We start from the raw sequence: 24594 nt of genomic DNA, 5'->3' as shown, positions 1-24594 counted from the left end.
AGGTCTTCCTCAGTGAGCACTTCTCCAGTCTTGGTGGACAGAAGCCTTGTTCTATGCCAGTGAGTCCGCTTCTCCATCTCCTCAGAACACTTTTGCATTTCCTCTTGGAACTGATTCTGAGTACCCAAAGAGGTGACAGATTGTCGTATTTGAATGGGGGATTCGAGTCTGAGAAGTGCCTGAGAGTTATTCTAATACAAATAGGGTGTGCAATTTTTGGTGAGTCCCATTCACCAGCTTCTAAAAAGGCGTAGCAGAAACACTTGCATAGCAGCAGGAATTACTTACCCTTCCTGAATGGCTGCATCTTCTTAAGGTTGGTTTTTTTCCCTCCTGAGCAGAAAGTGATGCATTCTTTAACAAAAGCTGGAAGCATCCTAAATGTCTGGAAGCAGTATAGTTTTAAGAGATGAGGCCAGTGCAGTGGCTTGGCCGGGTGCAGTGGCTCATGTCTGTAATCCCAGCACTTCGGGAGGCCGAGGCAGGCAGATCATCTGAGGTCAGGGGTTTGAGACCAGCCTGGCCAACATAGTGAAACCCCGTCTCTACTCAAAATACAAAATTACAAAATTAGCCGGGCGTGGTAGCGCATGCCTGTAATGTCAGCTACTCGGGAGGCTGAGGCAGGAGAATCGCTTGAATCAGGGAGGTGGAGGTTGCAGTAAGCTGAGATCATGCCACTGTGTGAGACTCAAAAAAAAAAAAATTGAGAGCATAGATTCTGGAGTTCAGCCGATTTCTGTGTGTCCTTGGACAAACTCCTTAACCTCTGCTCCTCAATTGTGGAAGATTCAGTGGATTGATGTTTATCAAACATGTAACGCGGCAGTTATTAAGTTGGCTCTCACCTGTTTTTTGGGGGGGGGGATTTTGTTTTGTTTTGTTTTGCTTTTTTTTTTTTTTAAGACAGGGTCTTACTGTGTAAATGAAGTTTTGTGAGGACACACTGCACCACACCTATTGTTAATGTTGTCTGTGGCTGTTTTTGTGCTGTAGTGTCAGAGATGAGGAGTCCTGACTCATCTGTTCTGCAGTTCCTGAAGAATTGACCGTGCAGCTCTAACAAAATGCTTCCTGGCCTAGAGCAATGCCTAGCATATAGAAAGCACCATAGAGTTAGTACGAAATGTACTACTACCACAAATACAGTTCTTACTGCTATGTAACCATCGAAATGAACTAAAACTATCTCCAAAAGAGAAGCAAAACTCGGGGAGAGTTCAGAATGGCCTGCTGCCTCTCATGCAGGGGAGGTGGTCTTAGGCACTTAAACACGTCTATAGCATATGTTCAGAATGGCCTGCTGCCTCTCATGCAGGGGACGTAGTCTTAGGCACTTAAACACATCTATAGCATATGCAACGACAGCTGCCTGGCAGGAAGAAAGCAGTAGTGGAGAGTGGTTTCCAGTGAATGGGCTTTTGTACCTTTTGAGTCTTTGGATCATGTGTATGTCTTTCCTAGTGAAGTAAAACTGATAAAAATACATGCTGGTTATAAAATATCTGAAAAAATCTCCCCCTTAAAAATATTTCAAACCTCAGGGCTTTATAGCAGATGGCCAAATTGGTTTCAGTCACAGATTATCTGAACCCCCTTTCTTTCTTTGGGGAATCCTTTGCCTTATTGGGCAGAGCCTGCTTCTTAGAATAAAAGCTATTCTTCCCCTGCAGGTGGGGCATAGGATATTGCCAGTCTCGAGCTCCTCTCCCCACACTCGGATTTGGAAGTTGGTGCTAGGAGATGCTGTTCCGTTGAGGGAGGTACCTACCCCAGGGGCAGCAGGCCCCACATCATCAGCATCCAGGCTGGGTGAGCAGTGGTGGCTGAAGGCTGCACTTCAGCAGGACTCTAGCCATTGCTCCTGGAAGAACAGCCCTTAAACTCTGTGCTGAGATCCATTTAGAGACAGTCTATGTACTACCTCATTTTAATCTCTTTTCTATTTGATTTAGACTTTTTCCTTTGGTTTACGTATTTAAAAACCTACCCAGATACCATTTTAGTAGATTTCCTAGTCTGTGTGCAGGTGGAAATTGACATACAACATTTCTTTCAGTTTAGCTGCAGTTATACTATATTGGCGTTTCAATTTCTGCCCTTGGTTTAAATTTTGTTGTAAATTATTTTTCATGGCTGTTCACTTTTTTTTTTTTTTTGAAACAGAGTATCACTATGTCGCCAGGCTGGAGTGCAGTGGCATGATCTCGGCTCACCCCAGAATCTCTGCCTCCAGGCTTCAAGCGATTCTCCTGCCTCAGCTTCCCGAGTAGCTGGGGCTACAGGCACGCACCACCATGCCCAGCTATTTTTGTACTTTTTAGTAGAGATGGGGTTTCGGTTTCACCATGTTGTGCAGGATCCTGGTCTCGATTTCTTGACCTCGTGATCCCCCCTGCCTTGGCCTCCCAAAGTGCTGGGATTACAGGCATGAGCCACCACGCCTGACCAGCTGTTCACTTTTCATTGTACAGATGTACCATTATGTTACGTTATTCTTGGTTTGATGAACTGTATTTTCTCCATTTATTTTACAGATGGAGGACAAAGAAGCTATAAACAATTTAGATACTTCATCATCTGACTTCACTATATTACAGGTAAACTGTTGTATGTCTCAGTAATTTTAGAATGAAAGATCGGACCATAATTTCTGGAAACCATTTCAGACACCGTATGCCAGTTCCAGCTAATAATCACCACAAGGATTGTTTCCTTTGTTAAGATCTTTAGGGGGTGTTTGCTTTCTGCTTTCCTCCAAATATGATGTACACATTGCCAGGGACTTATCTCTAGGCTTCGACGAGTGGCCTCCAAGGCTGTGGCTTACCAGCAGTGATTAGAGACATGTTTTGTGGCATTCTTGTTAATTTCATTGCTGTGCTGGGGGGAGGGTGTAGGGGGGATGGCAGCCTGTCTCATCTACTCTGGGTGGCATCGCCTGCAGAAAGATGATTTGATGAGACAGCAAGGGGGCATATCTGCCTAGAAAAGATGAATAGGGTCCAGATGGGGATTGAGGGTTGACAGCCCTGCTGGGAAGGTGGGGTCTTGGGTTCCCGTCTTGTCTCTGGGAAGTTTTTTTTTACTAAAATTGCCCAGATTTCTTTTAATGACTGTACATCCTGCCCGTTTCATTAGCTTCTATGTAAATATTAAATTTTAGATAAGAACAGATGAGATGAGAACTTCCAGGTATGATTTTTATATTTGTGGGTCTTGAGTTTTCTTTTTTGTTCCCCCAGCCTTCATAGATATAAATCGTTAGAATATGCTTACCTAGATAGCTAGCTAATTCTTAGGAGAACTTTTTGTGGAGAAATGTAGATAGAGTCAGCTCTTGCCTAGCCTTTTTGGGTTTTTTTTCCTCTCTCTCTCTTTCTAAATGTCATCTATGCTATTGTAATTAGATACCACCTTTTGGAGAAGATCTCCATTTACTTCTGCCAAGCAAGGGTAAGGGAGATATTGGAAAGCCAGAGCTCCAGCCTTGAGGAAGGCTCAAATCTCAAGAAAATCTGGTGAAACCCAGCTTGCCTTTAGCGCTGACGTCTCTCCACCTGCGAGTTGACACAGCCATTCACAACAGACAGGAGGGGCCTGATCTTGTCACTTTCCCCAGGATCTTTCTTGGTCACAGTCTCCCCTGTTAAAACGGGAAGCATACAGTCTCTCTTAAACAAATAGGCATGTATTTGCTTCTCTAGAGAAAATGAGGGAGAATTATTCTGCCAAGATTGATCATTTGCTTCAGTAATGTGGTCTGAATTCCCAGAATGGGGTAGGGTACATGGGGAAAAGAACTGATTAAAACCATGAGGAAAGTGTACAGTTTTTTTGTTTGTTTGTTTGTTTCCACGAGATGGAGTCTCACTCTGTCATCCAGGCTGGAGTGCAGTGGCGTGAATCTCAGCTCACTGCAACCTCTGCCTCTCGGGTTCAAGCAATTCTCCTGTGTCAGCCTCCCGAGTAGCTGGGATTATAAGTGCCCGCCACCATGCCCAGCTAATTTTTGTATTTTTAGTAGAGATGGGGTGTCACCATGTTGGCTAGGCTGGTCTTGAACTCCTGACCTCATGATCCACCTGCCTCGGCCTCCCAAAGTGCTGAGATTACAGGTGTGAGCCACCACAGCCAACCAAATGTACAGTTTCTTAGAGGATCCTGGAATGGCAAGGCAGTTCCCAGGAGAAGTTATAATTCAGTCACACCTACTTATTGGGTATATGTGAAGCCCCTGTGATGTGTCAGGTGTGGCATTAACTACCAGCTTTATGCAGATGAATGAGAAAGAAGGATGGTCCTGTGCTCATGGGGCCCGCCCTTCCCATGTGAAGGCCACATGTTAACAAAGTATTGGAAGAGGCCTGGCCTGACAGCTAACAGTGCAGACCCACACTTGTACGGCCTTTGCTCAGAGCCTGTCTCTGCTTCCCACCTGCTGTGTGTCCTTGCACAAGTTATTCAGTCTCTCTGATCAGTCTTAAAAAGAAGGGTGCTACCATTAGGACCAACCTCTTGCGACCAATGACGAGTCTGCGTATTTAGGTGCTTACATTTGTGCCTGGAACCTAGTCAGTGCTCATCAGTGTTGGCTGGAATTCCAGAGAAGTATACCTTGTGTGCACAGGAAACGGGGCAGGGGGATCACATCATGTTGGAAAAGCTCCTTTGCTTAGTGGCGCACAGCTCAGCTGGAATTGGGTTAGAGAGGGATCCCTTAGGGGAAAGCCTTCCTAAAAGGAGATCCTACTGACCTGAATACTGAGGGATGTATATGACTTGGCTGGAACAGGGCAGGGGAGGGCTGGGCCTGTCAGGGAGGGAGGTGGCATAGGGATCCATTGGCTGAAGGCTGAAGGCCACAGGCCACAGAGGGACATGTGCTCACTGTGGACACAAGATGCAGAGAGATGGGATGCGGGTAATACAACCACAATAGGCAAGGAGAGCACCAGCCTGAGTGGACAGGCTTCCTGTTAAGAGTTGGAATGACTTCTGGAGCTGGCCTGGTGAGGACATTGATTGGAAGAGGAAATAAAGGAGGAAGGGTATTCACAGGTATTCATGCTGGTACCACCATGCAAAATAAAAGGAAATCAAACCACCTGCACCATATTCCCTCAGTCTTTTGATTATCAGAAAGTTATCTTAGCTTCATTCAGTGAAAAAGTCACTGTTAATGTGCCATGCATTCTTCTAGACGCTAACAGTAGAAAAATAGAAACACTGCTTTCTTTGGATCTGAGACTTCAGTTTAGAGGAACAGGCACACATGTGATGAGTGCTTCACCATGAAGTGAGATCAATGCCGGGCCCCTGCAGGGGAGACTGGATGGCGGGTGGGCTGCGTTGAAGTGGATGCCAGTGTTGTGGGCTCATTCCTAGAATAAGGAGGTTTTCCACCTCTTGTTTTTGTGAGTTTCTATCCCTTTATTTTTTTGATTCCCTCTTTAGTTATTCTTGGATTTAGTTTTAATAAACTGTAGGTGTCATCCATCTGGCACAGTCTTATTTATGTTTTTTCTTGCAGGAAATTGAAGAGCCATCCCTGGAGCCAGGTACTGTTAAATGAAAACTTACCAGCGGGGGTTTGGAACCATTCTAGTTTTCCATCTTCTCTAATTGGAATTCTTTGATTTTAAAAAAATTGCCTTACTATAGTATACATTGTTCTAAAGGTTTACAGTCCAAAACCTACCAGGATCATAGAGATTGGAAACCCAGCCATATCACCAGATCTGTTAAAGTGGCTCACTTGTCATTTTACAAAATGTATCAGTGAGATGAGAGCATCTCATGCCTTTTTGAATATCAACAGCGTTGAAGCATACATAGAAAGAATTCCACATGCCTTTCTTGAGAGCTAATACCTCTGCACCCACAAAACAGATCTTGTGATATTGGGCAGTAGCTTAATTTTGTGGTTTTTAATTCAGGCAGCTCAGGCAGTGGTAGGGAGATACATTTTAAAACAAATTTGAGACATAACTGGATTCCAGAAGAGGAAAGAGTGTCTTCATGAGAATTCCAAATACTGTTCACTTTCTGGACTGCAAATATCTCAGCACGGATGGAAGAGATTCTGGTTTTCATGTTGGACTGTTCTGTTAAAAGAAATTCAAAGAAATTTGGAAATTGAGCTGTTCAGTGAATGGTGATACATTCAGTTAAGCAACTTGGACTTTGGAAGCTAAATTTGGAAGAGTCATATCTAAACGACGACAGAATGAAGACTCTCAAGAATCAGCCAGAAGGTTTTGGGGGTTAAATCACTGGGATGCTTTTCTCTTCCGTGTAGCGTAGAGGCTTACCTAGAGGCGGTCACAGCGCAGGTAGTGTAACCAGTGTAACTTTGTGTACCCGCGGGTTTTCCAATCTCTGTGTAGCTAGCAGTTCTCTTCGTGTTAGTGTGGCAGCCGTGCCAGTTCCACATTTGTGATTGCTTTATTTCCCTGGTAATTAAACCTTGTGCCATTCTATTCCTGTTAAATCCGTAGAAAATGAGAAAATACTCGACATTTTGGGGGAAACTTGTAAATCTGAGCCAGTAAAAGAAGAAAATTCCGAGCTGGAGCAGCCATTTGCACAGGACACAAGTAGCGTGGGGCCAGACAGAAAGCTTGCGGAGGAAGAGGACCTATTTGACAGCGCCCATCCGGAGGAGGGTGATTTAGATTTGGCCAGCGAGTCAACAGCACACGCTCAGTCGAGCAAGGCAGACAGCCTGTTAGCGGTAGTGAAAAGGGAGCCCGTGGAGCAGCCAGGCGATGGCGAGAGGACGGACTGTGAACCTGTAGGGCTAGAGCCAGCAGTTGAGCAGAGTAGTGCGGCCTCCGAGCTCGCGGAGGCCTCTAGCGAGGAGCTCGCGGAAGCGCCCACGGAAGCCCCAAGCCCCGAAGCCAGAGATAGCAAAGAAGACGGGAGGAAGTTTGATTTTGAAGCTTGTAATGAAGTTCCTCCGGCTCCTAAAGAGTCCTCAACCAGTGAGGGCGCTGATCAGAAAATGAGGTTTGTTTTTTCTCAGTTTTAGACCAGACGCTATCTCCTTTTCATTGGTCATTTAATGACACACATAAGCTGTTTTTTTCTGCAATTGGCCAGCCAGACTGACGAAATTGTAGTTTTGCTCCTAAAGAATGTTTTATTTCTCTTTGTGTATTTTACACTGATTACATAATCTTTTTTCTTTTCTCAACCTATCATGGTTGTATTCTTTAATTCTTCCTAATTACCTTTAGCCCAGCAGAATTAATTAACTCCTGTGGGTCTGAAATCTTATGGTTAGGTCAGATTTGCAATACAAGTTTGTCGGGGTTTCATTTTTTTCAGAACTAAATTTCGGGTAGGTATGCAACCTCAGCACGAAATTTATGGTTTTGAGTTTGTTTCCGCCATGCTTCTTCCTTGCGGAATGACATTGTCTTTTGTCTCTAGTTCTCCGGAAGATGACTCGGATACAAAAAGGCTTTCCAAAGAGGAAAAAGGTAGGTCACCCCAGCGACACCAGTCCCTTGGAGCATGTATGGCCTAGACAGTGGCGGGCATTTGATTCTGGTTCATCGCATACCGCGCTCCTTACCCAGGAGACTCCTGAGACTTTTGTGCAGTCTTTCTCCTTCTCTGCTATTAACTCTACAGGTTCTGGGTTATAGGAAGCAAACCAGGTCCTAAGAATTAATAGGTTGATTTCGTGCAGACCCTTGCTTCAGAGTGTGTCGGGAGCACGTTCATCCTGTAACCTTTCATTAAATCCATTAACTGAGAAATAATTTTACCCTACCAAATTCCTTCTTGATCAGTGTTCTAAAGGAGTTAAAATGTGGGATAGATACAAAGCCATGGATGGAGACAGAGAAATGGGATGCGTTGTCAACATCGAGTTTGGCTGTTTTGCTACGTGGCCACTGCAATTCCTCCTGTAATTAAGCGATTGCTGACTTTCTTAGGAAACCTCACATGGCCCCAACAGCCCAATTCAGTATTGTGATGGGCCCTGTGGCAGTGTTGCTGGGCCTCATGTCACACTGGAGGGTCTTGGTGAGGACAGTGGTCAGGCCCACGGCCCCATTTGGTTTTTAGTGCTGGCACTGCCTCGGGAAAAGTGGAAACCATGTGAGGTTTGGAAAGGTTGTCTCTTAAGTCTTGAGATCTTGTGGGTATTTGGCTTTTGACTAGAACTTTCTTTTGAAATAGGTCGCAGCAGTTGTGGTAGAAATTTCTGGGTTAGTGGACTCTCTTCTACAACCAGAGCTACAGATTTGAAGAATCTTTTCAGCAAATATGGGAAGGTAAGTGCCAGAGCTTTTCTGGAGAAGATAGTTTGAGACCAGTGTTGTGTGGCCTTTACATGCAGATCCTCCTCCCTTCAGTGAGTTCTTAGAAAGATACCAAGAGCTTAACGCTTGCTGATGGCTGAGGAGGGTCTGCCCCTCCATAGCTAGAGGTGAGAGTGGTGTGGAAGCTTCCAGAGCCCGCATCTCTACTGTATTTCTCCCCTTCTCTGCAAGCTTGCCCCCTTCCCTATAATGGCTTGTGGATCCGTTTCTCTGTCCTCAGGACGTCATACTCAGGCTGGCCTGCCAGGGTAGGCAGGTGGGGATGCTAGTCGGCATGCCAGAGAGGCAGTGGTCTTCTTAGAACAGTGTTTGTGGTGCTGTAACTCAGAATTCAAGAACAAGGACCCTGGAGTCTGATGATGGGGGGTCCCCTGACCACGGGTGTGTTGCGTCCATTGACTGAACCTCACCTCAGCAGCTGGGGGCTCTCAAAGTTGCTGCCTCAGTTCACCTCTGGGAGGAGTTCTAGCCGCCTCTTGTCTGCAGCACCTGCCTTTCTCAAGCCCATGAAGGTGGAGCTGGTGGCACCAGCTCTGCATTCCTGGTGCCCAGCACAGCCACCTGGCCCTCCCTGTGCTTTCTCCCTCCCCTCCCCTCAATGCTTCCCAGACTTGCCTCCCAGATAGCCTCCTGCATCCAGGGCTCCTCATCTCTCTCACATTCAGTTTCGGGACAGCCAAAGGAAGGAGTCCAGTCCTTTGTTTTGCACAGTGAGGGTTCATTCAACACATTGCAATATAGAAAACCAAGTGTTTTCCCCAATTACTGACTTTGAAGAACTTAAAAAAAGAGGATCAAACTAAGTATGTCATTATTATGGACATAACTAAGAGCTTCCTGGGCCTCAGTGATCTAAGGCGTGTGGCTGGCAACACCTGCACCAAGTTTCCCCCACTAGAGCTCCTTTCCTGACTCCACGGTGGCCCTTGGCAGGTGGGTGCTCAGTGGGAAGTGTTGCCCTAGAGACTGCAGTGTCTTGGATACATTGCTGGCCTGATGTGGTTTAAGTAGAGGATCAGACCCCTCTGAGAGTGTCCTCTGGGGCTAGGATTCCATGTGGCACAATGTGTGTGAATAGCACCCACGGCCACTCGCTCGTTCGGGGCTTTTCCTGAGCTGTGGTGTCTTCTGCTGTCAAAGGGCAAGTGGAGTTGAGAGAACCAAGTGGCGTGGAAAAGATTCGTCTACAGTGTCTGAAACCTGTCACTGAGTTTTAGGATAATGAGGTGGGAGAATGCCACTTAAACCTGGGAGGTCAGTGATAGGATGGGTCTGAGTTCCAGAGCATGGCCTGCAGACTTGTCCTTGCGTCACTCTGTCTGTGGCGAAGTCTTTTTTTTTTTTTGCCCATGTTACATCACTTCGTAATTTACCACCTACATAGCATAACTTTATATTTGGAATCATTTCCTCATGAGTTTTAGACCATATTAAAGGAACACTGGCAGAACCCTGTTTCATTTCTCTTTCCTCTGTTCCCCTACACTGCTCTCCTAGTCCCCCTTGAGGAACTAGACGAGCAGTTAAAACTGGCCAGAGGTCCTCAGAGGAGTAACAGCAAAACAGCAGCATTGGTAGCATTATCCTCCCCAGTCTAACACTGTGGGACCCCCAATGAGCAGGCTTCCCTGTGGGCTTTTCATGTTCCCATGCCCTGCTCAGTGTCTGAGCCATATTTGCCCACTTTCTTTTGAGGTGGTAGGCGCCAAGGTTGTGACAAATGCCCGGAGTCCTGGAGCTCGCTGTTACGGTTTTGTCACGATGTCCACAGCAGAAGAGGCCACGAAATGCATTAACCACCTGCACAAGACAGAGCTCCATGGAAAAATGATCTCCGTGGAGAAAGTGAGTGGCCGTTTTCTTCTCAGGATGTAGCCCACATTAGGAAATGAGGTAATACTTGCACTTGATTCTCTTCTTCAGGCCAAAAATGAACCTGTGGGAAAGAAAACCTCTGACAAAAGAGACAGTGACGGGAAAAAGGAGAAGTCGAGCAACAGCGACAGGTACCCCTTCTCCCTGGTTAAATTAAAGGGGCAGGGTATTTTAAACAGAATCTCACTCTGTTGCCCAGGCTGGTATACAGTGGTGAGATGTTGGCTCACTGCAGCTTCCACCTCCCAGGCTCAACCGATTCTCCTGCCTCAGCCTCCCGGTTCACTAGGATTATAGCCATGCCCGTATAATTTTTGTAGTTGTAGTAGAGACAAGGTTTCGCCATGTTGGCCAGGCTGGTCTCGAACTCTTGGTCCCATGTGATCCACCCACCTTGTCCCCCCAAAGTGTTGGGAATATAGGCATGAGCCACCACGCCCAGCCAACACGTCTGTTTTTTCTAGATCTGCAAATCTTAAGAGGGACGATAAAGCTGACAGAAAAGACAATGCTAAGAAGGGTGAAGACGGAAGTGGAGAAAAGAATAAGGACCAAGATGATCAGAAACCTGGCCCCTCAGAGCGATCTCGAGCCACAAAGTCAGGTGGGCAGCTGATGGGCCCGGGAGATTTTGTCTTGTTTCTGAGCCTGGTGTGGTTTGTTACGTTGCTATGATCAACTGGTAACACAAACTAGATTCTAGATTCATGGTGCAGAGGGTTTTTCTCCTTTGGGTGTTCATGGTTTTCCCCTTAAACTTTCCCTGTCTTTCCTTAGGAAGTCGAGGGACTGAGCGGACTGTAGTAATGGATAAATCCAAAGGGGTACCTGTGATTAGTGTAAAAACATCTGGGTCCAAAGAGAGAGTGAGTATTAATTTTCTAACTAGGGTATTCTGCTTTACTTTTCAGTTCGTATTTTGTTGAGCGTCTTAGGGAATTATTGAGCTTCATTTGAAAAAAGCTTTTGTATACTGTTTCAAAAATGTAGAAATCTCAAACCCTTTTATTTTATTTATTTATTTTGAGACAGAGTCTCACTCTGTCGCCCAGACTAGAGTGCAGTTCTACAATTTCAGCTCACTGCAACCTCTGCCTTCCAGGCTTAAGCGATTCTCCTGCCTCAGCCTCCCGAGTAGCTAGGAATACAAGCATGTGCCATTATCATCTTAGTAGAGACAGGGTTTGGCCATCTTGGCCAGGCTGTTCTCGAACTCCTAACCTCAGGTGATCCTCTTGCCTTGGCTTCCCATCCTCTTGCCTTGGCTTCCCAAAGGGCTGGGATTACAGGCATGAACCACTGCACCCAGCCTCAAACTAGTTTTTAAAATACAGAAAGCTTTCCTTTATTCTTACTTTTGCTCTGATGACTGTTACTTATTTTCTAAAGCTAACTTTAAAATTCACGTATGGGAGCAGTTTCCCTGAGTCGGTGTGTGGCAGTCCATATTTCCTGTCTACCCTGAAAGGTGTCAGCAGCTCCCCATCATGCCTTCCTGCACCCAGCAGTGTGGGGCATGCCGTAGTGACCGGCCTGTCTCTCCAGCCTCCCTCCAGCTTGCTCTCCACCTTGACTCCTTCCTGTACTCCTGCCTCCTTGCTGGGCTGCAGTGTGAGCTGGGCATAGTGGCTCATGCCTTTAACCCCAGCACTTTGGTAGGCTGAACTGGGAGAATCATTGGAGCTCAAGAGTTGGAGACCAGTTTCGACAACATAGTGAGACCCATCTTCACAAGAAATTTAAAATTAGGCAGGTTTTGTGGCATGCATCTGTGGTCCCAGCTAGTCAGAAGGCTGAGGTAGGAGAATGCCACTTAAACCTGGGAAGTCAAGGCTGCAGTGAGCCATGTTCATCCTACTGCACTCTACCCTGGGAGAGAGAGCGAGACCCCATCTCAGAAAAAAAACCACCTATTGTTTGCATGGTCTGTGCACACTGAGCCAACTTTACTGGTTAACTGTCAACTGGGGACACTCTCACAGCCAACTTCCCACTTGCCAGCCCAGGACCAATCTTGCCAACAGCCCCTCCTTTAGGAAGGAGAGGGACCTTGAACCTGCCCCGTCAACCCTCAGTGGCACGGAGGGGGAACCATTTAAGTTGGTGAATGGAGTGGGTCGCTTGGGAGCTTTCAGTCTGTGTTTGTGCCAGTATTATAATATGTCATAGCCTTTTACCCTTGTTCTCTAAAACACCTTTGGAAAATGGAGAAAGGAAAGTGTGAGTTCTAGGGATAAAATGAGTAGGTCTCTTAAAAATGCAGTTGGCACAAATAAGGAACTTGTCAAGCGTATCAGAAGTGCTTTATTTGGGAATGCAGTGTTTAATTATGAAGGAAAAAGCAAAATTAAGGAATTTATTTTGAAGCAAAAGACATAAAGTTGTTTTTTGATCTTAAGTTTTGGGAGGCAATACTCATTTCCATTTTTTCTCTACTAAATGTACTTGGTAGATCATAATATTTACCATTAAATGTGGATGAAATTCTGTGTCTTTGAATTATGAGAAGCAAAATGTAAAAGGCTTCCTTAGATTAAATAGCTCATACCTGATTCTTCTGTTTGCCTGTCATATCTACTTTAACTTTTTTCATATTTTAAATTATTTATTTTTCTTTCTTCCTTTATTTTGAGACAGCGTCTCACTCTGTTGCCAGGCTGGAGTGCAGTGGTACAATCTCGGCTAACTGCTAACTCCACCTCCTGGTTTCAAGTGTTTCTCATGCCTCAGCCTCCGAAGTAGCTGGGACTACAGGAGTACGCCACCATGCCCAGCTAATTTTTGTATTTTTAGTAGAAACAAGGTTTCACCATGTTGGCCAGGACGGTCTCAATCTCTTGACCTCATGATCCGCCCACCTCGGCCTCCCAAAGTGCTGGGATTACAGGCATGAGGCACTGCACTCAGCCTATTTATTTATTTGAGATGGAGTCTCGCTCTGTGGCCCAGGCTAGAGTACAGTGGCACAGTGTACTCACTGCAACCTCTGCCTTCTTGGGGGTTTTTAAGCGGTTCTCCTACTTCAGCCACCCCAGTAGCTGGAATCCAGGCATCTACCACCATGCCCGGCTAATTTTTGTATTTTTAGTAGAGATGGGATTTTGCCATGTTGGCCAGGCTGGTCTTGAACTCCGGACCTCAAGTGATCCACCCGCGTTGGCCTCCCCAAGTACTGGTATTACATACAGGCTGTGCCCAGCAATTTTATTTTTTTGAGTCAGAGTCTCACTCTGTCGCCCAGACTGGAGTGTAGTGGTGTGATCTGGGTTCACTGCAACCTCCACTTCCCAGGTTCAAGGGATCCTCCCACCTCAGCCTCCAAAGTAGCTGAGATTACAAGCGTGTGCCACCACGCCCAGCTAATTTTTTTTTTTCTGGATATTTCTTAAATCAGAAGCCCAGCTAATTTTTATTTTTAGTAGAGTCAAGGTTTCCCCATGTTGGCCAGGGTGGTCTGAAACTCCCGATCTCAAATGATCCATCTGCCTTGAACTTTCAGAGTCCTGGGATTACAGGTGTGAGCCACCGTGCCCAGCCTCTGCTTTAACTTTTTAATGTTCTTTGGTGAACTAGGTTTCCAAAAGCCAGGATCGGAAATCGGCGAGCAGAGAGAAGCGGTCTGTGGTGTCCTTTGATAAGGTCAAGGAGTCTCGGAAATCGAGAGACTCAGAGTCCCATAGGTGAGTCTTTGGGATCCAGGAACAGTTTGGTGTTTTTTCTAGACTGTGTTCATGACTGTGTCCTGGGAGGACGTTTACAGAGTTCTGTGGGGTGGGATACTGCTGTCAACCTCTTTGCTCCATTGGCTTTCAGTTCATACTGACTTGTATTTTAACTTTCGTCCTGTGGCTCTTTTTTTGTTGTTTTTTTGTTTTTTGTTTTTGAGGCAGTCTTGCTCTGTCACCCAGTCATGATCTCAACTGACTGTAACCTCCGCCTCCCAGGTTAAAGCAGTTCTCCTGCATCAGCCTCCTGAGTAGCTATGATCACAGGTACCTGCTACCACGTTGGCTAATTTTTGTATTTTTAGTACAGACAGGGCTTCACCATGTTGGCCAGGCTGGTATCGAACTTCTGGCCTCATATGATCCACCCGCCTCAGCCTCCCAAAGTGCTGGGATTACAGAAATGAGCCACCACTCCCGGCCTACCTACGGCTCTTTTCAAATAAGTCTCTTCCCAAAGATGATAGAAGGTAACAAAGGCAGGGAGATGGAATGCTTTCCAGCATCAGTAGTGCAAAACCAAATTTGCTCCAGCAGATGTGAATACAGGAAAAGAGACCATGAGGTGGACCCAGCGAGAGCGAGCCTCATTCTTTTCTTTTCCTTTTTTTTGAGATGGAGTGTCTCTGTGTCACCCAGGCTGGAGTGCAATGGCATGATTTCAGCTCACCACAGCCTCTGCCTCCCCTGTTAAAGCAATTCTCCTGGCTCAGCCTCCTGAGTAGCTGGGACTACAGGCAGGCACTGCCACACCTGGCTAATTTTTGTATTTTTAGTAGAGATGAGGTTTCGCCATGTTGGCCAGGCTGCTCTGAAAAGTCTTGACTTCAAGTGATCTGCCAGCCTCAGCCTCCCAAAGTGCTGCAATGCTGGGATTACAGGCGTGAGCCAGTGTTCTAGGCCTCACAGGGCCTCATTCTTAAATAAGTGAGGAAAGAACTAAACACAAACATTATTAGTGAATTACAGCTAATTTTTCTATGAAGAAATAATTTGTTAAGTTCAGTTTTAAAGTAAGGACCGCCTGGCACGATGTCTCACGCCGGTAATCCCAGCACTTTGGGAGGCTGAGGCGGGTGGATCACCTGAGGTCAGGAGATCAACACCAGCCTGACCAACATGGTGAATCCCCATCTTTACTAAAAATGCAAAATTAGCCAGGTGTGATGGTGCATGTCTGTAATCCCAGCTACCTGGGAGAGTAAGGCAGGAGAATCGCTTGAACTCTAGAGGTGAAGGTTGCAGTGAGCTGAGACCCCACCATTGCACTCCAGCTGGGCAACACGAACAAAACTCCATCTCAAATAAATACAAATTTAAAAATCAGGACCATTAGTTTAAAAGGAGGGGGAGTGAGCACTGCTGCCTAAAGAGTAGCCACCCTTTAATTCCTTTTAAAGGAAAAGAAAATACAAACTCTATTATAGTCCTATGAATGAAGGTGTTGGGAGGTGGCATTTATGCTGGGGGAATAATGAACATGGGCAGCCTAGCGGGAGCCCACGGGAGCCTGCAGTGCTGAACACTAACATGTTCCAGACCCTCGGTGCCTCCCCATGTCTGCCCTGTGGGCTTGAGTGTCCCCTGTCAGGTTGTGAGCATTTTGACGGAACTGAAAAGTTCCCTAGTGCGATTACATAAACCATAGCCCCTTCATACTACGGGCTCCTCCTGAAAGTGCTAAGATCCACAGAGGCAGATGTGGGAGAATCCAAGACATGTTGGATGAACTGAGGAAGTTGCAGTTATTTGGGTCCAGAATACAGTGAGGCAAGATTATACATTTCTGCTGGGACAGAAACACACAGTTATTCCTGGGCATCCAGAGACGATTGGCCTCAGGACCCCTGTAGATACCAGAATTTGCAGAGGATCAAGTTTCTGATATAAAATGGTGTGGTATTTCTGCAAATAACCCATGCACATCCTCCTGTACACTTTAAATCATTTCTAGATAGCTTCTAACATGATGAAAATGCTGTGTCAGAAGTTGTTATGCTTTACTGAGGTGTTTTTTTTTTTCTTTTTTAGTAGCTCCCTGAACACCTCCAATTTTTTTATTTTTATTTTATTTTTATTTTTATTTTGAGACAGGGTCTCACTCTGTCACCCTGGAGTTAAGTGGTGCAATCATAGTTCACTGCAGCCTCTACCTCCTGGGCTCAAGTGATTGATCCTACCACCTCTGCCTCCCATGTAGCTACCACACCCGTAATACTATTTCTTGTGGAGACGGGGTCTCACTATCGCCCAGGCTGTGTATCTTATCACTGTGTAGGTAAAGGATCAAAAGAAGAGAATCTGAGGCTCAGCACAGTGGCTCACGCCTGTAATCCCAGCACTTTGGGAGGCAGAGATAGGCGGATTGTTTTGAGCTCAGGAGTTTGAGAACAGCCTGGGCAACTGTCTCTACATAAAAGAAAGAGACAGTCTGGCTCCTGTCTTTCCGGTTTTACATACAAAGACTAGAGAAATGCAGTAAAACGTTGTCTGTATCACTGTCAAAAGAATACAGCTGGCAGTGTCCTCACACCTGGAGGGTGGTCCTGCCAGCGTCACTTCACAAAGACTAATTTAATCCTGTGGTCTAGGGAGTAAAGGTTCTAATTGAGACTCACTCTCTATGAAGCATATAGTCTGTTGCTTATTTTCAACTGGCTGTTGCCTGAAATCAGTTGTCAAGCTCCAGGAAATGTTGGAGAAATGAGGCCCAGTTCACATTATACGTGATCACACATGCAGAGCCTGGGCCTCATTCCTGGGATCTTCCTGGGCTCCTCCTCCTCCTTCCTGGCCTGTGAAGCCTTTTCTCCCACTGGAGTGTAAGGTTCTGCAGACCACGCAGGTGGAAGCACAGCCCTGGAGTCTGCCCTACCCAGCGTCTGACTTCATGTCAGCCCTGGGACCCGGCCGGGGAGTATCTAGGTCCGCTTCTGCAGCTCTGCTGTTGTGCAGCAGGGTGCGTGAGCGCAGTGAACGCGAACAACGCATGCAGGCACAGTGGGAGCGTGAGGAGCGCGAGCGGCTGGAGATTGCCCGAGAGAGGTTGGCCTTCCAGCGCCAGCGGCTGGAGCGCGAACGCATGGAGCGGGAACGGCTGGAGCGTGAGCGCATGCACGTAGAGCATGAGCGCAGGCGCGAGCAGGAGCGCATCCACCGTGAGCGTGAGGAGCTGCGGCGCCAGCAGGAACTGCGCTACGAGCAGGAGCGGCGGCCTGCGGTGCGGCGGCCCTATGACCTGGACCGGTAAGCAGAGCTGCGCTGCCTTTAGGTAGCATGTGGCGTTCAGAATCGTGTTGGGGACCTCACAATTGAGTTACCTTGAGATCTTTGATTCAAGGGAAGCACAGGCTGGGCACGCTGACTCACGCCTGTGATCCTTGTATTTTAGGAGGCTGAAATAGGGGGATTGTCTAAGCTTAGGCGTTCGAGACAAGCCTGGCCAACATGACAAAACCCATCTCTACTAAAATACAAAAAATTGGTCGTGGTGGTGCGTGCCTGTTATCCCAGCTACTTGGGAGGTTGAGGCTGGAAAATCGCTTGAACCCAGGAGGCAGAGGTTGCAATGAGCCAAGATTGCATCACTGCACTCCAGCCTGGATGACAGAGTGAGACTCCATCTCAAAATAAATAAAAAATAAAAATAAGCAAGCACAGGTCCATGCTATAGCCCTGTGGCTTTGCTGTACTCTAGCAGGGTCCCAAAGTGGTTTGAGCTCAAGAGACAGGAAGTTGGATAAAGTAGTGCTGGTTAACTCATCAGGTTCTAGAGTGGCACAGAACTAAGGAGGGAAGCTAAGGCACAAAGAGCGGCCGGTCACAAGTGCCCAGAGGAGGGGCTGCCAGTTGTACCTCCTTTTAAGCCCTGTCCTGGCTTTTTTCTTTTTTGAGATGTAGTCTCGCTCTGTTGCCCAGGCTGGAGTGCAGTGGCGCAATCTCAGCTCACTCCAACCTCTGCCTCCTGGGTTCAAGTGATTCTCCTGCCACAGGCGCCCACCACCATGCCTGGCTAGTTTTTGTGTTTTTAGTAGAGAGGGGTTTCACCATGTTGGTCAGGGTGGTCTGTAACTCCTGACCTCAGGTGATCTGCCCGGCCTTGTCCTGGCTTTTTAATCCATTGTAATTTGTGTTTACTTATTCTAGAAATAAGATTTTTTTTTTTTTTTTTTTTTTTGAGACGGATTTTCCCTTTTGTTGCCCTGGCTGGAGTGCAGTGATGTGATCTCGGCTCACTGCAACCTCCACCTCCTGGGTTCAAGGGATTCTCCTGCCTCAGCCTCCCAGGTAGCTGAAATTACAGGCATGTGCCACCATGTCTGGCAAGTCTTTTGTATTTTTAGTCAAGACAGGGTTTCACCATCTTGGCCGGGCTGGTCTCAAACTCCTGACCTCAGGTGATCTACCTGCCTCGGCCTCCCAAAGTGCTGGGATTACAGGCATGAGCCACGGCACCCAGCAGTAAGATTAATTTTAGTTTCCCAAACATACTGAGGAGGTACAAATACACAATGCTGAGCACGGCTGCTGTCAGGAGTCAGGTGCATGCGTCCAGCAGTGATGGTGTCAGGCTTTCTGTATGCACTGCAACTTGGCACAAATCAGTTTGTTGTTTCTTTCCATTGCATGGGTTCAAGAGGAACTCAGGTAATACACAATGCAACTTCTATAAAAGGCCGTGTAAATTGTTCTAGTATCTATAATGCCTTGGTACGAAATATTGCTGATGAGAGTTATTTATGGTCATTCACGTGTTGCAGTAGTCCATGTCCAGTGCTGCTGGCAGGTGTACTTGACAGAGCCCCTCATGCTCCTTTCCTGAGCAGAGGTAGCTGTGTAGGGCTCCAGATGCCATGTGCCAGCGGCCCATAGGACTGCCTGATTAACTAATGGCATCCCCTTTGGGAAACTGAGGCCATTCTGCATCAGGGCAGGTAGACGTGTGGGACAAAATAAAAAGCTGTGCAGTCACTGGGGTCAAGTCAGATCTCACCTCCTAGGGCAGAGAACAGTCTTGGTGAGAGTCATCCTCATTCTGTGAAGGGCTAGGGGCCAGCTCCCACAAAGGTAATAGATACAATTTGGGTGGGGGATCCCTCTATCTCTGTCTCATGTTCCCTCACAGGCGAGATGATGCCTATTGGCCGGAAGCCAAGCGGGCTGCCATGGATGAGCGCTACCATTCTGACTTTAACCGCCAGGACCGCTTCCACGACTTTGATCATAGGGACCGCGGCCGCTACCCCGACCACTCAGTTGACAGGTCAGTTGGGCCTCTGCTGGCCTGCGGGGTTTCTTTTTCCTTGGCTCATTCTCAGACTGAGAACAAGGACTTGTGGGCTCTCTGAGCCTACTCTGTCCATCAGGTGTATGCCGAGTCAGGCCTGCAAGTCTCCTGCCTCCAGTTGTGGAAATGCTGCTTTTTATTGGGGGCCTGATGGTCCTCTCTTTATGAACAAGCCTCTTCCTCTTCTTATGGTTCGTTTTAAATTACCTTTTCAGGAGAGAAGGTTCAAGGTCAATGATGGGAGAAAGAGAAGGACAGGTAAGTTTGAAGCTACAGTGGTAGCCACAGAATTTCCTGTAGAATGGGTTCTTTTCCCTTCAGCATGCCTTCTTCCCGCTCTTTCCTTGTGCAAAAGGCAAAATGAGGAAAGAAATGTACAGCACCTTCTAGGTTTGTGGGATGGAAATTTGGGATTATTTGGGGTTAGTCTTGGCTGTCAGTCTGAACAGTTACTCTGAAGCCATTTTTAGCCTTGACCCTGGGGTTCTGTGTGCCACACTCACCACACATGCGACAGTGCCAGGAAAACTTGGGGTGGGTGCAAAATGGCTCTGCTGGGAAGTGTCTGGTGAGCCGCACAGCTGACTCAGACAGGTGCATCCACGTGCACCTGGAGAGGCTGGGGTTGCTGTGTCTGTCCCCGAGTGCTCACACTCTTTGGAAAATAAGGACATCCTTCATCACCAGGGCCCCACTTAGCCTTGGACAACAACTAGGTCTCTGGTCTGTGCTCGTTCTCCTTGGAGGGTTAGCACGTTAGAACAATAAGCTCCATTTTCTCCTTCCATCTTACATTGAGACTGAGACTTCCAAAGAGAGCCTTGGACCTCTAGTGGGTTTTCCTGTAAACTTGGAGGCAGCAGGTTGCTTTGTGGAAGATGCCTTCCTCTCTGAGGACTCCTCGTGGGCTCTTCCTCCTCCTGCCATCCTTTCCTTGACTCCAGCATCAGCTTCCCGCTTCTGTCTCCCTTGGTGCCTTACTGTGCCTGAGCAGAGCCAAGTACTTGGCTATGTCTCAGGATCCTCAGGAGTTCTGTCAGCCTCGTGGGGTTTCTTTTCCCCTACTCCTGGAGGCAAATTATATGCAGTGAAACCTAGAACTAGTCTTGTGGATTTTCTTTGGTGGAGGAGCATAGCCCAGTGGTTCCGTGTCCAGGTTCCAGAATCAGACGGAACTGGGGTCACACCCTAGTGTCACCCCTTCCTGCCGAGCCTGTCTTTCCCAGCAGTGAAATGAAGGTAACATTGCTTCTACAGAGTGTGGAGTGGTAGGCGGTTTATATGAGGTGGGTGCGTGTCTGTACAAATGTGTTTTATCAGGCTGGAGTGCAGTAGTGTGATCTCAGCTCACTGTAACCTCCGCCTCCCAGGTTCAAGCAATTCTCCTGCCTCAGCCTCCTGAGTAGCTGGGACTATAGGCACGCACCACCATCCCCAGCTAATTTTTGTATGTTCAGTAAAGACGTGGTTTCCCCATATTGGCCAGGCTGGTCTTGAACTCCTAACCTCAGGTGATCCGCCTGCCTCAGCCTCTCAAAGTGCTGGGATTATAGGCATGAGACACTGGGCTTGGCCTACCTTTCTCTTTTTCATTTTTTTTTTTTTTTTTTTTTTTTTTTGAGACAGAGTCTTGCTCTGTCACCCAGGCTAGAGTGCAGTGGCACGATCTCGGCTCACTGCAGCCTCCACTTCCCCAGTTCAAGTGATTCTCCTGTCCCAGCCTCCCAAGTACCTGGGACTACAGGCACTCGTCACCACGCCCGGCTAATTTTTGTATTTTTAGTAGAGACAGGGTTTCACCATATTGGTCAGGCTGATCTCAAACTCCTGACCTCAGGTGATCCACCCACCTCGGCCTCCCAAAGTGCTGGGATTACAGGTGTGAGCCACTGTACCTAGCCCCCCCGCCCTTTTTTTTTTTTTTTTTTTTAAATAGAGACGGGGTCTCACTATGTTGCCCAGGCCAGTTTTGAACTCCTGAGCTCAAGTGATCCTCCCGCCTTGGCTTCCGAAAGTGCTAGGATTACAGATGTGAACCAACACACCTGGCCACCAGCTACTTTCATGCAGGGGTCAGATACACTCTCCTAACAGTGGAAGACAGTTTGATCCTTTCTCCTCACATGCACAGTCATAAATTTATAAGTCATCAGAGCTGCCTCAAAGGCAAATGGTGGCATCTCCCTGCAGAGGAAACTAGCACAGAACTTCTGGGCCTCGTTGGTTGGACAGAAAAATGTAAATGTTGATTCGATTTTCAAATACTAGGGGAAGAGCTTATTTCAGGAGTCCCGTTTCAGAAGCTCTCCTGCATTTGGCAGCACTGCCTCTCACGGATACTGTGGTTGTGCTGGTGACATGGAAGGAAGCATGCGGTGCTCTGTCCATCTTGTAAACGGAACCCCCTATTGTTATTTGTTGAGGGGAGGCGTCAGAGCACACGTCTGGGGAGAATAGGCCAGGGAAGCAGGCAGTGGTGCGTGGGACATCTTGCACATGGCGGAGCATGCCACCATCTTTGTGTTCGCCGTGGCAGAGCTCTCCATTTAATGGGGAGGTGAACTTGGACATGTACAACGACCAGGGTGCGTCGAGGTGGTTACCTTACCAGGACTGCTTTGTAGTTTTCTTCCACCTAGAACGTGGTCATGAGGCAAAAAACCCAGAGGTCACAGTATTTGTGGAAAGAGAACAGGACTGTGGAGCCACAGCCACCTTACTACCTTTTGTGAAAGTCAGGCTGGAAAGTGCTTCTAGCCACAGAAACAGGCTGTGGGTGTAAATATTAACCTTGGCTGTCAAAGAAGCAGACATCAAGAATGACTCGTCCCCTCTCGTCTTTCTTCAGATAGCAGGGTCAAGAACTCCTGGTCTGTGTTGGCCATGTGGTTTACAAAAACAGTGACAGGAGGGAATGGTGGGGCTGGCCAAGGGGACGGCTGTCTTCCAGCCGTTTATCTCTCAGTGTCCTGTGTCCTGAGCAGAGCAGGATGCAAGGCCCTGGACCAGGCATCCAGCAGAAACTTCCGAGAAACTTGACTATGAGGAAGGATCCTTACCTAGCAATTGGTTGGATGAAGGGCTGCGTTTGGTACTTCCTTCACTGTGGAAGGAAAAAATTCGTAAGGACTATTCTGGTTGGGCCAGGTGCGGTGGCTCACACTTGTAATCCCAGCACTTTGGGAGGCTGAGGCGGGTGGATTACCTGATGTCAGGAGTTCAAGACCAGCCTGACCAATGTGGGGAAACCCCATCTCTACTAAAAATACAAAATTAGGCAGGTGTGATGGCGCACGCCTGTAACCACAGCTACTTGGGAGGCTGAAGTAACAGAATTGCTTGAATGTGGGAGGCGGAGGTTGTGGTGAGCCAAGATCACGCTATTGCACTCCAGCCTGGGCAACAAGAGCGAAATTCCATCTCAAAAAAAAAGGGAACAAAATTAAAACTATTTCGGATAAAGTGCTACGTTTGGTACTTCCTTTACTTCCTTCACTGTGGAAGGGAAAAAATTGTAAAAACTATTTCTGATATATGCACACATTAAAGGTTTATAAACGTGATCTTTCCTTAGTAGAAGACACTTAAGAGAATACCATTGGCTCTGGGCACTAACCATTTGGGCTGTGGGACCTAGGGAATCTTGTAAGCATTATCTTTAGTAGGTGACCCCTGGTGGCCTTCCCGGCTCTGGTGGTGCCACGGGGAGGTGCCTTGATACTGGTACCTTTTGCGTACAGGCCAGGAGCCTAGGGCACAGGGCCTCTGGCCTCCAGATTTCAGGGGGGCAGCTGTGTCATGTGAACCGACAGAGCCTGCCAGCACTTCTGTCCAGAGTGACTGTCATTGTCAGCGTTAGCCTGTTGCCTGCAAAGCTGTGGGTCTAGGAGCTGACACTGAAGCTTTTTTTTTTCCTCTTGGCCCTATGATGCCCAGCATTACCCAGAACGCCATGGAGGACCAGAGCGCCACGGCCGGGACTCCCGTGATGGCTGGGGGGGATACAGCTCCGACAAGAGGATGAGCGAGGGCCGGGGGCTGCCTCCTCCCCCCAGGTTTGTGTCCCACACCCTGCATTGCCTGTCCCTGGCCTCACAGAGTCAGCTGACCAGATAGATCTGTCCCACCGAGGGGGCCCCCAAGTCACTGGGATGTGGGCCCAGGGCAGGAAACATATAGGGCTTCACCCTCCAGAAGCCACCACATATATTAGCATGAGAGCCAGACATGGGGGCAATCCAAATCAGAGATGTCTCTTTTCAAGGGGCAGACGTGACTGGGGGGACCATGGCCGAAGAGAGGATGACCGGGCATGGCAGGGCACGGCTGACGGGGGCATGATGGACAGGGATCACAAGAGGTGGCAAGGTGAGGAGCGGCTCTGGGCCGGGACCAGGGTGTGCTGGGGAGTGATGGAACAATAGAGGCCGCGCCTCCTCTCACTCCTCGGGGGAGCACAGGAGGTCCTTTGCCCTCAGTGCTGGAATGAGGAGTGAAGAGCACTCCAGACACCTCCTGCTCTCTGGAGATATGGCCCAGGAGTTGGACAGTGGGTGTTCTCGAGTCCTCTCCACTGGGAGAAAGCTGTACGTCTGTGGTCCCTGTGCCAAGGCATCCTGTGATCTGCTAGTTCCAAGTATCCAGGGGACTCACGGAAAGAAGTGGAGTGGGCTCAATGTGCCATGCATTTGAGGCCGTGTGTGCAGGTGCACTGTGTGAAAGCACGTCTCTCTTCCAGGTGGTGAGAGAAGCATGTCTGGTCACTCCGGGCCTGGCCACATGATGAACCGGGGAGGGATGTCGGGGTAAGGCATGCTGGGGGCGGCCCCCCTTCCCTTGCTTTGCATATTGGCCTACCTTGGGGGAGCTTTAACAACACCCAAGACCTTCCAAGTAACACCTCCTCGCCCAAGTGTGATGCGAGGGTAGACATGGGGCACTGTGAAGCCTGCTGCCACTCAGGAGGGGAGGGCATCGGGAAGGGGCACTGCCTGCCGGCTCTGGGATGGCCAGGTGAGCAGTAGCACTTCACAGTCAAACCATGTGAATTTCTTTCTAGGCGAGGCAGCTTTGCCCCGGGCGGGGCCTCCCGGGGCCACCCCATCCCGCACGGAGGCATGCAAGGCGGGTTCGGGGGCCAGAGCCGGGGGAGCAGGCCCAGCGACGCCCGCTTCACTCGCCGCTACTGAGTACTTGGAATCCTGTGTCCTGTCATGTGGCAACAAGCCTATGTTCTGTTAGGAGTTATCTCAAACTGTGTAAAAATATTTTTTTTTAATCTGTTGCCATATTGTAGCTCAATACAATGTGAATTTGTTTTTCGTTTTTTTTTTTTGTAATAAATGTGTTTCCGTTCACATACCCTTTA

The 24594-nt window shown here is 47.9% G+C and overlaps 1 protein-coding gene across 4 annotated transcripts in view; it reads left to right on the top strand.

Moving 5' to 3' along the window:
- SAFB (scaffold attachment factor B) overlaps positions 1-24594 on the top strand; it is a 42338-nt gene extending 17744 nt beyond the window's left edge. The window contains exons 5-21 of one of the 4 annotated variants that reach the window (XM_012435915.3): positions 2538-2600; positions 5534-5561; positions 6501-7011; positions 7438-7487; positions 8197-8291; positions 10035-10184; positions 10263-10345; positions 10679-10818; positions 10992-11080; positions 13788-13894; positions 16898-17185; positions 19065-19202; positions 19442-19484; positions 23163-23281; positions 23497-23594; positions 23965-24031; positions 24286-24594. In XM_012435915.3, the coding sequence (XP_012291338.1) occupies positions 2538-2600; positions 5534-5561; positions 6501-7011; positions 7438-7487; positions 8197-8291; positions 10035-10184; positions 10263-10345; positions 10679-10818; positions 10992-11080; positions 13788-13894; positions 16898-17185; positions 19065-19202; positions 19442-19484; positions 23163-23281; positions 23497-23594; positions 23965-24031; positions 24286-24415 (2199 nt within the window). In that variant the 3' untranslated portion in view covers positions 24416-24594. Of the gene's footprint in view, positions 1-2537; positions 2601-5533; positions 5562-6500; positions 7012-7437; positions 7488-8196; positions 8292-10034; positions 10185-10262; positions 10346-10678; positions 10819-10991; positions 11081-13787; positions 13895-16894; positions 17186-19064; positions 19203-19441; positions 19485-23162; positions 23282-23490; positions 23595-23964; positions 24032-24285 lie in introns of all 4 variants that reach the window. The other 3 variants (XM_012435913.2, XM_012435914.2, XM_012435912.2) reach the window with 3 other exon arrangements.

The sequence above is a fragment of the Aotus nancymaae genome, unplaced genomic scaffold (assembly GCF_030222135.1).
Source record: "Aotus nancymaae isolate 86718 unplaced genomic scaffold, 86718_ANA_hifiasm-v0.15.2.pri h1tg000028l, whole genome shotgun sequence".
NCBI lineage: Eukaryota > Metazoa > Chordata > Mammalia > Primates > Aotidae > Aotus > Aotus nancymaae.
This window is presented reverse-complemented; position numbering and strand designations above follow the sequence as displayed.